The following is a 17,083-nucleotide window of genomic DNA, read 5'->3' as shown; positions in this document are numbered from 1 at the left end:
AGGTTCTATTTTATATTTAAATTTTTTTAAATAAATAATTAATATAATTTATATTGTATAAAAATATAAATAAATTATAATAATTGTTAAAATATCCGAGTTCGAATCCGAGTTCGTGGTGGGACGGGTTTATAGTAAAACCTGTAATCCATTCCAACCCGGCCGGGTCTAAAACTTAAAATCCACAATCAGCCCCGAACCAAATTTTTTAGACCCGAACCCGTTCCATTAAGACCGGGTCCAAGACGGGTCCGGAGCTTACCCGCACATCCCTGCTAGAAATCTCGCTCTACCAACTCAATTCATTGTTCCCTCTCTTGATTTACTAATCCCTCTCTTATCTTTGTCTGTATTTTCATTATCACCGGCTAAAATTATCAAATAATGATATAAAATTTTCTCAATAATTCTAGAATTTGACTTATATATATATATATATATATATTTTTTTTTTTAATTAAATTTTGTTGGATCCTGAAATTCGGAGGTTTCCAAGAATATTCGTCGATTTGTCAGTGTGGATTCCGGAAGTACTCCAGAGAGCCTGTCCGTCGTCGGATTGGAGGCGGCTCCTACGATGGAGCCTGCACAGCTTCGATCGTCCACAAGGCTTCGAGTCTAAACAACCGATTTCGATGTATTTAAACTAACATCTACTAAAACTCGGATAAATATACTGAAAAGCGGATAAAAATATGTAATTTGAATTAAAATGCATAAAGCGAAAATAAAACATGAAAGAAAAGTAGAAAAATAGACGAATTATTCTGTTGTGCGTGTGTGTTGTGTTTTTTTCCCTAACTTTAATCCTAAGATAGAATAATCACATCTCCCACTAAAACGGCAGTTACAATTATTTCTCCACCTCTCTCAACCACTTGGTAACCCCAATTACTGCCTCCAACTTACTGGTAACTTCCCACTACTACCTCCAACTTTCTAGTCACCTCATTCCACTACCTCTTAACCACCTCGTAACCCTCTTCCATCATCTCCTTGGTAACCTCATTCCATAAGCTCCTAACCACCTTGTAACCTTCTTCCATTAACTCCCAGCCGTTTCCATTGCCTCTGGACCAGGTTCCACTTGCTCTGAACTTCTTCCATTGCCTCTGGACCAGATATATTGTTTACTCCGACTTGTTTTCATTGTACTCCTAGCCGGTCCACGGGGATGTATCCCCAACAGCCTCGAGTTAAATAGAATCTTCGGTTTTCCTCTTGTTGGTTTGTTCCATGGAGCTTTTTGAATAAAACATGAGAGTGCATAGATCCTCCACTAATGTTAAGTACAAAATTATTAACCCAGGTCCAACGGAGGTAGTTATCCCATGATCTGTGGAAGCTGATGCTTTCTATCTTGGGTGTGTTCGTTTGTAGGATTTTGTCAAAATCCTACTATTCATCCAAAAATTTCCCCCAAAAAACATCAAATCAAACACCTATTTTTTATTTTTTATATTATACTAAAAATCAATTTTACATTTAAAACATCACATTAACACTTATTTATATCACATCATACAACTATTCAAATTCAAAATTTTTACCATTTAAATTCCAATCCAAAATCCAAACCCCCAAACAAACACACCCCTTGTAGAGCCAATCTTCCTCTGCTTTGTGGAAGCACCGCAGTCCAATGGAGGTACTTGTTTTCAACCCAATTGAGACAACACTTTTTGACCTTATGTAAACATTGTTCCGGGATGGAGTCGCCATAGTCCAAAGAGTTGCTGCTCTAAGGTCCATAATCCAATGGAAACTGTTGCCTTCGGTTATATGGAAGCAGCAGTCTTTGGCTCTGAGGCTTGAAACTCCATTGCTGTTGAGCGGCTCCGTGGCCAATGAGCTTTGGCACCATTTTTGTCTTTGAGCCTCTTTCTCGTTCAGGTGCTTTTGGACCCATGTCCAACAGATCTCATAAAACCGGGTTATTCATCACAATAAATTTTTAAAATCGATGTTCCTTTTGGAGACACGCTGGTCAATTTGAATGTGATACTATTATATAATACTACTTTCGTTCGGCTCTAAAAGTCTCATTTATTTTTTTTATGTTGATCCTTAAATATTAATTATTATAGCAAAACGTAGTACAAATTAAAGAAAAATGACAAAAATAATTCTATTAGTGTCTTATAATACTATTATAATGACATTTGTGAAAAAAAATTATACAAATTATACTAATATTTTTAATTAAAAAAAAAGTAATAGTACTATAAATAATCAAAAAAGGAAAAAGTTATAAAAAGTTTCCAAAACCTTTATGGTGAAGATAGTGGCAATGATTGAAATCGCTTTTGATAATCTACCTGCTTCGATTTTATTAATTATATATTCATTCTATAAGTAAAAATTTGTATTCTATTGCATAATTGTACTATATTAAAAAATAATATTTCGTATTTATTGATTAATAAAAATATATTAAATAATTTTGATCATTTTTATTTTTATTTATTTTATATATATAACAATATATTTATAATTTATATAAAAATAAAAAAATATTTTAATATTAATATGTAATTACTCTAAAAAAAAATGTTAGCACATAAAGAAATATCATTTTTCTTTTTACTTTGCTACTAAATTTATATAATACAGATAAATATTAATATTGAAAAAATTAAAAAGTAAACTAATACAGTGTATACATAATAGAGTATTTTTAAACATTCACAAGTAATGGTCATATATATAATTTTATTTAGGGTGTGTTTGTTTGGGGGATTTTGTGGGATTTCTACTATTCCCACAAAATTTTTCCTCCAAAAATATCAAATCAAACATTTATTTTTCATTTTTTATATTATACTAAAAATCAATTTTACATTCAAAACATCACATCAATTCTTATTTATATCACATCGTACAATTATTCAAATTCAAAATTTTTACTATTCAAATCCCAACCCAAAATCCAAACCCTCAAACAAACACACCCTTAGTAAACTTTGTTATATTTTTAAAGTATATCTGTGATCTATAGAAATATATCTGGTACTTTATAAAAATATATTTGATATTTAATGTAATATTTCTTTCATCAAGTCAGAATATATATATATTTTTATTTTAGTTGTCGAATTATAAATAATTATTTAATTAAATACCTAATTTTTTTTCAGTAATATTTCTACTTTTAATCACATCATTATTTTTAAACAAAAAGCAAATACAAAAATATCATTACATTACTTTTAACTATCTATTATAATTAAAACACTAGTAGTATGTGTAGACACTAAAAATATATGTCTAAAATCAATTAAATATCATGTATTTTGGAAGAAAATAAAATTCCAATAAAATAAATATATTGTATTTAATTATGCACATATGTTAATTTTTGTACAATAAATATCAACCATTAGTGCAAAATCTGCTTAAAATGGAAGATATCGTACAAATATTACGTGCATAAATAGAGCCATAATAAATTTGGCAGCAAAATAAATTAATCTTGTCAATAAAGGAAGTATATAAATTAATATCTTCCAAACGAGGCAATGATATAAAGGTCTTGTCAATAAAGGAAGTATATAAATTAATATCTTCTAAAAAAGGCAATGATATAAAGATTTTGACGAGAAAGGAAGGTGCATAATCAAATCCGTCAAAAATGGAAAACGGCATCCGAGGGAAAAGGAAAGATTATAAAATCTTTCCATCCACGTGGCACCATCCGAAAAGGAAGCCAAGGCCACCCTCCCCTATAAATAGGAGCCTTGGCCAATTCATTTACACACCGAAGTTCATTTGAAGACTCGCGCAAGGGTAAGTCTCTCTAGACTCTCTGCAATGTTCTTCATTGTTCTTCGTGTCCTTCGAAGCGTTCTTCGTCGAAAAGTCACCGATTTGGACAAATGATCCAATATTGGTTGACGAATCAATGAAGTTAACGTTCTTCGTCGTATGTCCGAGCCGGAGGAAGGATCAAATCTCTCAAAGCTATCGAGGAATCCATCAAAGCCAAGGAAGAGCCTCCAAAGTCGCTCCCAAAGCTTGAAGATGTTCGTCGCGTTCTTCATAAAAGGCGCAAACCAGGCCCTCTTCGATCCAAAAGTCAAAGGGACACGCCGCCAAAAGCGTTATGGAGCACTAAATCTCTCCCTCAAAGATCAAATTCCGTCGGATCATCCAAAAGAGGCATCAATCCGAAGCCGACGATCAAAATCGCCAACATGGATACCAAAGTCCTTCAAAAGCCGGCGAAGTCAAACCGAAGACCAAAATCCCTTCGGATCAGAAAAGCCATCGAAAATCAAGTTGAAAAATGGATCGACCCGGAGAGAGAATCAAAGGATCCGAATAGAGAATAGGACCCGCATTAAATTTAAATACAAATATAATTTGTACAAATTTTGTGTTTATAAAAATATAACACAATTTTTTTTGTCTACAGTATGATTTTTTAAACTCTAAGTTAAAAGTAAATATTTACTTTTTTAATTGAACGGAGATAATATATATTATATTCTATACAATATTGTTAGTTTTTCAAATAATATCAATTTAAAAGTCCATGAATAATAATTAAAAGTATAAAAAACATCGATCAATAATACAGAAAAGTACACATTTTAAATATAATTATATAATATTTAAAATTTTGATCGATATCATCTAAAATATTGAACAATACGTTTTGATGACTTAAATAATATTTAGGATTTGTTTATTCAGTGAAATGATTTAATTTAATTTAATTTTTTTTTATAAGACAAAAGATTTTATAATTAATATAAAAATAATGAATATATAAAATTTATAGAGTATTATTATTTTTTTTTTGAGAAAATATATTTTTGGGAAAATATGATTCCAAAAAACAAAAAATACTCCTACAGTTTGAGAAAATAAGCATTGCAAATCAACACTGTAATGTCGCTATAATTAACATATTTTATTATTCTAGACATTCACAAATGTTTGTTTCTTTAATCAAACTTTTACAAATTTTATTATTTGAATGTGTTTTTCAAAAAGATATTATACTTCCTCCGTCCCCTTGAAAAGTTTTCATTTTTTATTCTCGTCCGTTTCAAAATAAAATTATCATTTTCTAATTTAGTAATTAAACTACTTACATAACGTAATAAATACCCTTCCAACTTACAATATATTACACAAGTGTCATTATTTTTATATTACATTATACTAATAGAGGTATTTTTATCTTTTTTATTACAATATAATATAATACTAATATTCAAAAATCTACGTGCAAAAAGCAAACGGAGGGAGTATTTTCTTTTTTCATAAAACATCTCATTAAACATTATTTTAATACCAAACTCAAACTAATTTTTTTCAAACTCAACTAAAAGATATATATATATATATATACTCCATTCGTCCCTTAACAACTATCTATTTTTTCATTTTGATCCATCCCATAACAAAATATTCATTTTTTTTAAGCAATTGTACTATCTACTAACTTTACAAATACCCTTTCATTTACAATATATTACACAAACATCATGTCATTACTTTTATATCATACATTATTAATAAGATTAATTTAATCTTTTTATCTTTATTTATACTATATCCCAACATAATACTAATATTTCTAAAATTTCATAAAAGAAAAACAAATTGATATATAGATATGAGACGGACGAGTATCTTTTTTTTATTTAGTAAACTGGGTTTATTTTTTCTATTATTTCTTATAAAAAATTAATATATTACACATTCATTATTATTATTATATTCCTTACACAATTTTCTAAAAAGTTTTCTTTTCAATAATTTCACAAAACAAATAGAAACTTGTAATATTAAGAAAATATTATTTCACATGAAATTATCAAAATAATATTGTAATACAAACAAGAACGTGAAAAGGGTAAATGGAGAATCAATACTGGTTTCAGAACGAGCCTCGTCTCCTCTCTCCCAATCGAATCCCGACAAAGTTTCACATGTCCAAACCAGACAGACAATCTCAGACCCCATCCCACATGATGGATCACCTTCATCTCATCCATGTCAAACCAAGTAAGAAGAAACACAGGGCTCATCTTCTCTCTCTCTCCACCTAATTATTAATACTTTTACTTACTACCATTATTTATTATTCGCTCTCTTATCATGTAGGCTACCTTCGTCGCCCAGACATGGACGATGATGGACCATACCTTCTTACAACTACGATTATTCAACTTTCCTGCCTCTTCTAGGAACCTGTCTTTATTATTTTTCTTTTTCCCCAATTTTAAATTAATTTTCATTTGGATCTGATTGAACACATTGATGTGCTCTTTAATTTCTTCAATGCCTGAAATCGTCTGCGTTGTTGACTCTAAAGATCTGATTTAATTTCTCCTGTCTGAAATTTGTTCAGTACAATGATGTCCGGTGAGGTTTCTGTTTAGGTAGAAAGGTTTTTCGGCGGTCAAATAGGCGCCGGAAAATGCTCCGCGTTGTTTATTTCGTTAGTTTTTTTTCCGGTGATTGATTGTCGGAAAAGTTGACCTACCGTACAACATTCGATTGACGTTTTGGTCCGAAAATGGCAGCGAAGCTGCTGCATTCTTTAACAGACGATAATTCTGACCTGCAAAAGCAAATTGGCTGTATGACTGGAATTCTTCAGCTGTTCGATCGGCAGCACATGCTCACCGGCGGCGGTTCTGCGCGGCGGAGCCGCCGCCTTACCCCTCGGCGGCGGTTTCCTCCTGGTATCAGTTTGGCTCCTCGTTTTTGTTAGCTTATTGCAATAAACGATTTGTTTTGGTTTAGATAAATAATTGTTTGACTAGATCCGACGCTGTCTTGGTTTCTTACAGGAAGTTCTTCCCACAATAATAATGTTGATGTTTCAGAAGGCGAATCGAACGGTTATCTGTTGAAATCTGATCCTCTGGTAATGAAATAAATGAGAGATAACCTTTCCTTGCATTGTGTTGATTTCATTTGTTTTCCGAGTGTTTTCGATATTTAATTTAGCTTTTCTTGCATTGCGTTAATGTTTTTTCGACTGTTTCGATGTCTAATTGAGCTTTTCTTGCAGATTTTCGATCTGTTTTCGAGTGTTTTGATGTTCAATTAAGCTTTTCTTACATTGCATCGATCTTTTGAGTGTTTCCTACAACAGATGCCCAATTAAATATTGATAGAAATCGAAAACAGATCGATACAATGCAAGAAAAGTTTAATTAAACATTGGAATCACTCAAAAGATCGATGCAATGTAAGAAAAGCTTTTATTGCATTGTGTCGATGTGTTTTCGAGTGTTTCGATGTCTTATTGAGCTTTTCTTGCATATTCTCGATCTGTTTTCGAGTGCATTCGATGTTTAATTAATCTTTCCTTGCATAGTGTTGATCTTTTTTCGAGCGTTTTCGATGTTCGGTTAAGCTTTTCTTACATTGCATCGATCTTTTGACTGTTCCGATGTTCAATTAAGCTTTTCTTACATTGCATCGATCTTTTGAGTGTTTCCGATGTTCAATTAAGCTCTTCTTACATTGCATCGATCTTTTGAGTGTTTCTGATGTTCAATTAGGCTTTTCTTGCATTGCACCGATCTTTCAAGTGTTTCCGATGTTCAATTAAGCTTTTCTTACATTGCATCGATCTTTCGAGTGTTTCCAATATTTAACTAATCTTTTCTTGCATTCTATCGATCTATTTCCAATTTCTATCGATATTAATCCAGCGTCCATTGTAGGAAAAGTACGCCCACAAGAGCATGTTCGAAAGGCGGAGGATGTCGACAGAATCATCGAGGGCGTCCTGCTCATCTTCGTCGCGCTCGTCGCCATTCTCGTCTCCCGATCACAACAGAGCTGCTCAACCGGAGCCAACTTCCTTCGACGAGATGATTTTCTCGGAAATTCCTTCGAGGGACACGACGACGACCATGCAGCATCCGTCTCCGCAGTTCAGTCGAACGTCGATCGATCTCCGCGACTTCGTCAAGGATTCGATGTACCGTGAAATTCAGGGATTATCGATTAAATCGAAACCTACCGAGTCGAAAACTAGCGTCGATCAAAGGGATCGAACGCCGACCGATCTCAAGGAGTCTCTTCGAGCTCTTGCGAAGCTTCAAGAAGTCTCGACACGATGTAACGAACCTCGACAGCTCTTCCGATCGTCGTCCTGCCACTTCAAAGACGCGCCGTCGTCATCGAGAGACGCTCCTCGATTTTCCTACGATGGAAGAGATTTGATAAACCGCGCGCCCTTCGACGCGGGAGACGTCTCGAAATCATCAATGAAGCTCAAGGACCTTCCGAGGCTTTCGTTAGACAGTCGGGACGGAAAATCGATCTCGGGAAATCAAGCTCGACCGAGCGTCGTAGCGAAGCTTATGGGTTTAGAAATGCTCCCCGTCGATTCCGATGATACGTCGAGCTCGAGGAAGATAGACGAAGAATTCGTCGATACGTCGAGCTCGTTCGAGAAAATCGAGCCGATCAAAACAAAGGGCTCGTGGAAGGAGCCGAGCTCGCCGCGATGGAGGAGCCCCGACGGCTCGATGAAACCGATGTCGAGAATTTCGATCGAGCCGGCGCCGTGGAAGCAGATCGATGGGTCGAAAGGATCTCAGAAACCTGTTTCGAAAAGCTCGAGACTTCCCGCTAAGGCTTCGACTGCGTCGTTTCCTTCGGTTTACAGCGAGATTGAGAAGCGATTAAAAGATCTCGAGTTTAACCAATCCGGGAAGGATCTTCGAGCGCTGAAACAGATACTCGAAGCAATGCAGGCTAAGGGATTGCTCGAAATGTCGAAAGAAGGACAGCATTCAAATTTTGCGAACCCTGGCGATGAAGATCAGATACTTTCTGGTTCGTTGCGATTAGTCGAAAACCGGAAGTTGGAGACGAGGAAGAAACTTGGTTCGTCGCAGAATCATGAATCTTCGATTGTGATCATGAAGCCGGTGAAATTAGTAGAGAAATCGGGGCCATCTTATTCGGCAGTTTCGACTAAAGATCAGATTTTTAAGACCAACGAACGATCGAACAGCTTGATTAAGGCTTCAAAGACGGCGCCGTCTGCGACGAGATTGCAGCCGTTAGGAAAAGAGTCGAATGCGGGATCGGGGAAGAGCTCGGGATCGGTTAGCCCAAGAATGCAGCAAAAGAAACCCGAGCCGGAAAAGAGATCGAGACCCCCGACGCCTACGTCTCCCGATTCGAGCAGATCGACAAGACAGCAGAACAAGCTACAAGTCGAGTCGAATTCCCCGGGGGGAGGACGACGGCGATTGAGACACCCGAATAATCAGAAAATCGACGATCGAATGAGCCCGTCGTCGTCGACTAAAGCTTCTGAACTTACGATCTCGGATTTGGTAGGAAACGTCGGTATCTTTACACGCATCGTATATCTAATTGCTTCGCTAATTCGTCGTTGATCGTCTCTTTGTTTTTTCAGAAATCGACGCTGACGATGAACGAAGATGAGTCGATCGAATCTGGGTTTGTACCTCCCGAGCACTCGAGTCCCGTTTCGGTTCTTGAAAATGTACTCGGCAAACAAGATTCGCCTTCGCGCGCTAAGTTCGCTGAGAAGACGCCCAAAGGTATTTCCCTCGGGCGAATAACGAATCAAATTGAGTCGAACTTTTCATGAATATACTCATTTTCGTTGCAGTGGAGACGTCGACGACGATGACGAACGAGACGAGCGTCGTTGCGATCGAGAATTTTGCTCCGATCTCGACGGAATCGGGCGTTGCATTCGAGATAAACCGGAAGAAGCTTCGGAGCATCGAAAACTTAGTACAGAAGCTTCAAAGGCTCAACTCGACACACGATGAGGCTCGAACGGATTACATCGCTTCATTATGCGAAAACGCTGATCCCGACCACAGATACGTCTCCGAGATTCTTCTCGCGTCGGGTCTCCTCCTCCGAGACCTCACCGATTTCAAGTTCCATCCGTCGGGACATCCCGTAAATCCCGAGCTGTTTCTTGTCTTGGAGCAGACAACGTCAAGCAATTCGTCGAAAGGGCAATGCGGCAGCGGGAAGAAATCCCGATCGGCCGCCGGAAGAATTCACCGGAAACTCATTTTCGATGTCGCTAACGAGATTCTTGCCGGAAGATTGGCCCCGAAAGGTTTGAACGTCGCCGAGCCTTGGATACGACCCGTTAAGGTTGCGAGAAAGACGGATGCGGTAAATGGGCAGAAGCTTCTAAGAGAAATATGCAACGAGATCGACGGGCTTCGGGGTTCGAAGAATTCGAAATGTAGCGATGACGTTGAAATCGACGTCGACGACTTCGACGATTGGAAGAGTATTTTGTGCGATGATGTGACACGCCGGTCGGGACGGTGGACGGAGTTCGACGAGGAAGTTTCGGGCGCGGTTCTTGACATCGAACGGCTGATATTTAAGGATCTCGTGAGCGAGATCGTGGTCGGGGACACGGTGAAAAATAAATTGTCACGGAAGTAGTTCTGCGCCGCCTCGTCGGCGATGCTCATTTGCGGCTTCTCCGATCTTGTTGGTTAACAAATTGTTTTGTTTTGAAGGGTTGAAAGATATATATATATATATATATACATACATGTGATTGTTTTCGATATTCATGAGATGTTGGAGAATCGACAACCTCAACAACTCCTTAGTGTTATAAATGTGTAAATTTGTGATAATAATTATGGGTTGGATTTATTTTTAAATTGTACTTCATCTTTACTCCTCCATTATCTTAATAAATTTACATTTGCTTTTTGTGATTTTATATTTAATATTAAAAATATTTTTATATTTGTATAATCTTTTTTATCTAAATGTCATCGTAATAAGCAAAAAGTTAATGTCAACTATTATTAGTATGTTAGTGGAAAAATATGTCTAGTTTCTATAGAAATATATCTAGTGCTTTATAGAAATATATTTATTGCCTTAAGGAAATGTTCTATAGAGTATATACGGTGCTCTATAGAATATATATGTTTGTTACTATTTGAACTTTTGATCGGTGATATCAGAATAATTAATAATTGAACATTGCGTATTTTTTTTTTTTTTTTAAAAACTTAAACGATGCTATAAGAAAAAATTTAATAAGGTGTTGTGTAACTGCCTCCTCTAATTATGTATATATGTATTACTCCCTTGTCTAAAAAATATAGTCTTATTGTGTTGGACACGAAATTTAAGAAATATTAATATTATATGAATGATTGGTAAAAAGTACGGGCAAATAACTTTTTTTCCCTTTGAATATATTAGTGTAAAAGGCAGTGACAATTGTATAATAATAATGAAAAAGTAGGGATAATTTTACAGTGATATTGTTATTTATGAAAATGAGAATATTGTTTTGGGACGTGCAAAAATAATAAACAAGACTATTGTATTGAAACGGAGGAAGTATTATTATTTTTTAAAATTTCGTTTCATTTTATTTTTAAGCTTTGTATTGTTTGGGTTATCATTAAAATGGATAAGGAATTTAACGTTGAGAAGCTAAGCCCATATTGACAATCCGTTGAAATATGATTGGGCCCTATTTGTCTTCCTAACTAATAAATACGTACCTAAATAGCAGTGCGGCAAAAATAGGCACAATCCGAAAATTCGATCCGAACTCGATCATTCATGTCTGACTCGGCCCGAATTTCAGATTAAATATGGTTTTAGAAAATATATTTATAAATATATTAACAAATGATATTACGTTATAGATAAATGCGTAGTTCAGTAGTTTAGTTTGTACTGTGTAGATACAAGGGTTCAATTCTTACCATTGGACCGTGCTCGGGTCTAAGATTTCATATCTGGTTTGAAATCTATTGAATATATCCCATATTGACTCTTAAGAATGAAAAATCATTATATCGATCACCAATTGATTTTATGTTAAAAGTTCGAATTTATATTTAACAAAATCGGACCGTATCTAACTGGTCCAAAATATTCTCGGATCGAGACGGCCCGGCCCGAAAAACCAGACCGGCCGATTTGCCAAAATAAATAGGGTGTGTTACGTTATGAATTTGTTTTCAAAATAATTTTTTATAGTATTATTTTTCTAAAAATACTATTCCTTCCGTCTTATTTAAAATTACTACCAATCTTTCAACCATAAATGCCACAATTAACTAAACACAATTTTAATATTTTAAATTAAAATAAATAAATCTTTTAGATGAAAAGTAACTTTGAAATATAATGTATTAAAATAGTTAGTATATTTTTCTAAAAAATATTAATATATAGTATGTGTTTTAAATATTTCTTGATCTTGTGAGTTAGAATATCATACGATAGTCTATATGGAAGCAGTAAGTGATAGTGATGTTTATATGCCAAGTCTCTATCACAATATCAGTTACAACATTATTATTATTATTATTATTATTATTATTATTATTATTATTTTAAATATATATTATTGTCTATTTATTTATTATGTAATACATGAAATATTATCAGCATCATATTAAATATATTGAGCATCCTACAGAATAAACACAATCGATCGATTTTTTAGAACACCACTGAAAAGTGCATTAAGGGTGTATTTTTTATTTATTTATTTATTTTTAATGAGTTTGGAAAAAATTTAGTTTGAGTTTGGTATGAAAATATGTTTGATGAGATGTTTCTTTAGAGGAAAAAATATACTCTATTTGTTCCAATACAATAATTTTGTTTACAATTTTTGTTCGTCCCAACACAATAGTCTCATTTTTATAAATAATCATATCACCGTAAAACTATCCATACTTTTTCATTATTATTACACAATTGCTACTACTTTTTACACTAATATATTCACAAGGGCAAAAAAAAAAATCATTTATCCTTATTTTTTACCGACTATCAATATAATATCAATATTCCTTAAATCACGTGCCTAACATAATAAGACTATACTTTTGAGATGGAATGGGTATTTTTTTTTTTTTCGAAAAACACATAATTTAAATAGTAAAATTTTAAAAAATTTGCTAAAAAAATAAACCCTTAATTTTAAAATAATTTATTTATTTATTTATAGTGGCACGCAAAACTAAAGGTGACTTTAATGTATCCACCAAAGTCAAAAAGAGATACATCGAATATTTGAAATAATATATATATTTTCATATTTTAATGTTTATCGAATTTCAAATCTAAAAAAATCAATTTTCTTTTCAAAGAGACGTGCACGTGTTTTAATTCTTCATCTAAAATTTCAAATTAATTTTTTTTTTTTTTTGGCGATGAAATAAAATAGTTATACCCTTTCAAAAAATTATTAATAATAATTAGATATTTACTAATTTTTACTTGATCATGTAATTTATTAAATGATATACTTATTTTATGGAATTACATTTTATTTATTAAACTAAAATACAATGACAAAAAAGTATTAATATAAACAATATCTCTAACTATTATTTAAATACTATTCATTTTTAATTTATATGCAAATATATATATATATATTAATTACAAATACTCCATCTATTCACTTGCAATAGGAACTCTACTTTATTTTATATATATTTTAAATGTATCAATATTCCTTCATTACACACCCAATCATAGCATATTTAGTAATGAATAATTATCAACAACAAACAATGACACAATTAATCAAAAATATACAATTTATGAAAAAAATCAATTCAATCTCTCTCTCTCTCTCTCTCTATATATATATATATATATATATATATCAATGTCCTATATGATTAAGATTTAAACTCATAACCGTAAAATTATGGAGTCAAACTTTCGACGCGTCGGTCAAAAGTTTACGCAGAGAGCGCGCGAATGTGGATTCCCATATTATAACAAAAAAGAATTTACTTCATCACAACTAATTTGAATTAAACACAGTTACAAATTTAATCACATACTTATAATTTCTCTGTGTTTCTTTGAAGGTTTAGATTTTGGATTGAGATCTGAATAGTAAAAATTTTGAATTGGAATAATTGTATTATGCTATATAAATAAATATTGATACGATGTTTTGAATGTAAAATCTATTTTTAGTATAATATAAAAAGTTAAAAATATGTACTTGTTTTAACCTTTTTGGATGAACAATTAGTATGAATAGTAAAAGTCTTTCAAAATCCTCATACAAAAATGTCATTTGAAAGATAAGAAAATGTTATTTTTCTCAAATATATGACGACTCAGGTATAGCCGAATTAGAATTGATAATTAAGTATACATAATAATTAAATTTACAACTTTTCTATAACTAAATTAGTCATTTGAAGTGTGCATAAAACAACTTTAAATAATCCTCCACTCTAAACATACTATAAAGATATAAAAAGTTTTTATTTTTATTTTCGAATATTAGAGCCTCACAAATATAAAATTTCTATCAAAAACTAAAAATTTTCAAAAAGAAGGCAAATTTTGAATAAAAATATATTACTCTTCTTAAATATTTCAAAAGATATTCTGAAAAGAAAAAAAACAACCAAAAATTATTCAACAAACTTTATAAATACCCAGAGAATCATGATCAAATAAAAATGGCCACATATATATATATATATATATATTTCATAATTTATTGATTGAGTTTAAACTTCACATACATTAAAATAGACACACAAATAATGTAATAGTGTAAAATTTCAATAACATATATATATATATATATATATAAACTCAATTCAATCAACTATTACTACATATCCAGAATTGCTGTAATAATCATATATATATATATATATTCTTTTTGCAAAAATAATAACCCCCTCCAACCCACCCCAATATGTAAGTTCAAGATTCCTTACTTGGATCATTATCCTCCTCGATCGAAATCATGACTTGCCATCGCCATTGTTGCCCTTTACAAGAGGTCTTCTGCCCTCGGAGCTTTCGTAATGAGCAAAGGACTTAACAGGATTAGGGTTGATCAAATTCAGGGTCGTTGTCGGAAAAAATGGAGCTGCTGCTGCTGGATTCTGCAGATTTATTTGTCTGAATTCATTGACACCATTATTATTACTATTCTCCATTGAAGAAGAAGAAGAAGTTGCAGAAGGAATAAAAGAAGCCATAGCTGCTGAAGGGCAAAAGTAGAAATCGGAGCCTCCACCACCACCACCACCACCACCAAGGGGCCGGAGATCGTCGGTCTGGCCGGAAATCGGATCCCAATGGAAGTTGTTGTAAGAAAAGTTGGGGAAGTTCAAGGTTTGGTTGTGGTTGCTAATGTTGTTCAAAGAAATTAGGGTTTGTGGTGGAATTTGTGGGATGTATGATGATCCTCCATAACCCTCATTGCTCGGTTCTTTGAAGGCGTAATTCGAGCTTAAAAAGTTCGGAAATGGTGGTGGTGGTGGTGGAGGCAGAGATTCTTGATCCATTATTGAAGGGATTATAGGGAGAGGGGGAAGTTTCTCGATGTCGGTTTGAGTTGCATCAATTAGCCAATCGACAACTTTGCTCGGCTGGCTGAATCCGAGCCGGTCTTGTAAGTCGTAGATCTGAATCGCAGTGGGAACTGAGAGGCGGATGCGGCGATCTCTAAGCCCGCGAACCGTGCACACTTTGCTGTGCCGGTCTTTGCCTCCGAATGCCCGAGAAACGCGCACGATTCTAGGGTTTTTGTAGCTTGACCAGTGCCTACTTGAGGAGTTAGGGTTTTTGTAAGAGATGGGATTGTGAAGAAGATGACGATGATGATGATTGTGATGATCATCTTCTTTCTTGGCTTGGAAGATGTGATCTTTGTTTGATCTTTGGATTTGATCATTCATGGTGGTTGTTACTATTCTTGTCTCTTCATTGACCTGAAATGGATCATGTTAAAGTAGTTAGGGCAAGAACACACACACATACACTTGTGGGTGTGTGTGTGTAGATAAGCATCAATTGGAAGGAATACCACAAAAATAATTAAGAATAAAATGAAACATAAATTGAGAAACCCTTTCTACCTCTCTCCATTTATGAATTAGGGTTTCTTCTTTTAGTTGCTTAATCAATTAATTACCTAATTTATTCATTTCAAGTTCTAGAGAATAAAAATTAATTACATATAAGCGAAAAAAGAAAAAATAAATAATCATCTTGGACAAATAAATGCCCTAATTTCAACAAATATATATATGTATATATATATTATCTTTGACAAATATGATCACAACATATCCACAAAAAATCACCATAGACATGAAGATATGTTGAGATCTAATGAATCTTCGAGAAATAATTGCCCTAATTTCAATAATAATAATAATAATAAACAAAACAAAGCGTGATGATAGATATAATTCAAACATAAAAACACAGATCTTATGTTACAACAATCAATTTATATATAACAACCCCCCCCCCCCCCCAACCCAAAAAAAAAAAAAGAAAATTGAAGAATGACCTGAATTTTATTTTCTTTCGCGGCTGCGGAACAATAAACAAGATCGAAAGAAGAAGAAGAAGAGATAAAACAGTAGCTGTGCTCTCTTTCAGCTGACTTTTGGATCAAAATGACAAAAAATCGAAAAATAAAAACTTATAGAAACCCTCTTACACACACATCTTCTTACACAAATAATTTGTCATATACATCGTTGTTCATCGAGTATTTAAGGATTTGATCGCCGAGAAGACAAAGAGAAGAAGGAATATTATTACCTCTCCAAATTGCAAGGCAAAGCAAAAGGAGAAAAGATGTGGCGCATTTGCGACCATGTGGCAACTACGCGTGACGATGCATGAAAATGAAGTTCTAGTCGGGCCAACGTTGAAACTATTGTCGAACCCCCGAAGTAAAATAAAATATATATATATACATATATATATATATATATGTAATGGTAGCTTGTTGAACTATAGTTGGCAAAATTCAATGACTTGAAACAAGGTTATTGTGTCCTTTTAATTGGTTGAGTTTTTAGTTTGGTAATAAATTTATAGTTCTTAACATAGACTACTATTATTGCTTTTTTTTTTTTTTTTTTTTGAAAAAATATATATGGAGAATTTAATAAACTCCATGGGACCAATCTAAGCTATAGTCACACAATAAAAATGAAGACAAACTGCTTTATTGCCAACTACAAAATAGCTTTGTCAGCAAAGTGTGTTATAGCTCACAATGAAAAGTGGGAGGAGTAGGTTTTAT

The 17,083-nt window shown here is 33.5% G+C and overlaps 2 protein-coding genes across 5 annotated transcripts; one reads left to right on the top strand and one right to left on the bottom strand.

The window, feature by feature from the left end:
• Positions 1-5,887: 5,887 nt before the first annotated feature.
• On the top strand, positions 5,888-10,726 carry LOC127241685 (protein LONGIFOLIA 1-like). 3 transcript variants are annotated; one of them, XM_051260849.1, is made up of 6 exons: positions 5,888-6,018; positions 6,118-6,701; positions 6,810-6,886; positions 7,695-9,335; positions 9,410-9,557; positions 9,629-10,726. In XM_051260849.1, the coding sequence occupies exons 2-6, from the start codon at positions 6,533-6,535 to the stop codon at positions 10,435-10,437; spliced, it is 2,844 nt and encodes a 947-aa protein (XP_051116806.1). In that variant the 5' UTR covers positions 5,888-6,018; positions 6,118-6,532; the 3' UTR covers positions 10,438-10,726. The 3 variants fall into 3 exon arrangements, with proteins under 3 accessions (XP_051116806.1, XP_051116807.1, XP_051116803.1); XM_051260850.1 differs by lacking the exon at positions 5,888-6,018 and having other exon boundaries at positions 6,034-6,701; positions 7,695-9,326; XM_051260846.1 differs by lacking the exon at positions 5,888-6,018 and having other exon boundaries at positions 6,034-6,701.
• Positions 10,727-14,535: 3,809 nt separating this feature from the next.
• LOC127241684 (uncharacterized) lies at positions 14,536-16,711 on the bottom strand. Of its 2 annotated transcripts, none has more exons than XM_051260844.1 (2): positions 16,594-16,711; positions 14,536-15,749 (listed from the first exon to the last, which is right to left on the bottom strand). In XM_051260844.1, the coding sequence occupies exons 1-2, from the start codon at positions 16,648-16,650 to the stop codon at positions 14,775-14,777; spliced, it is 1,032 nt and encodes a 343-aa protein (XP_051116801.1). In that variant the 5' UTR covers positions 16,651-16,711; the 3' UTR covers positions 14,536-14,774. The 2 variants fall into 2 exon arrangements, with proteins under 2 accessions (XP_051116801.1, XP_051116802.1); XM_051260845.1 differs by lacking the exon at positions 16,594-16,711 and adding an exon at positions 16,337-16,572.
• Between the last annotated feature and the right edge of the window lie 372 nt (positions 16,712-17,083).

The sequence above is a fragment of the Andrographis paniculata genome, unplaced genomic scaffold (assembly GCF_009805555.1).
Source record: "Andrographis paniculata isolate CXL003 unplaced genomic scaffold, ASM980555v1 Contig83END, whole genome shotgun sequence".
NCBI lineage: Eukaryota > Viridiplantae > Streptophyta > Magnoliopsida > Lamiales > Acanthaceae > Andrographis > Andrographis paniculata.
The sequence above is the reverse complement of the archived record's forward strand: the minus strand, read 5'-3'. Positions and strand labels throughout refer to the sequence as shown.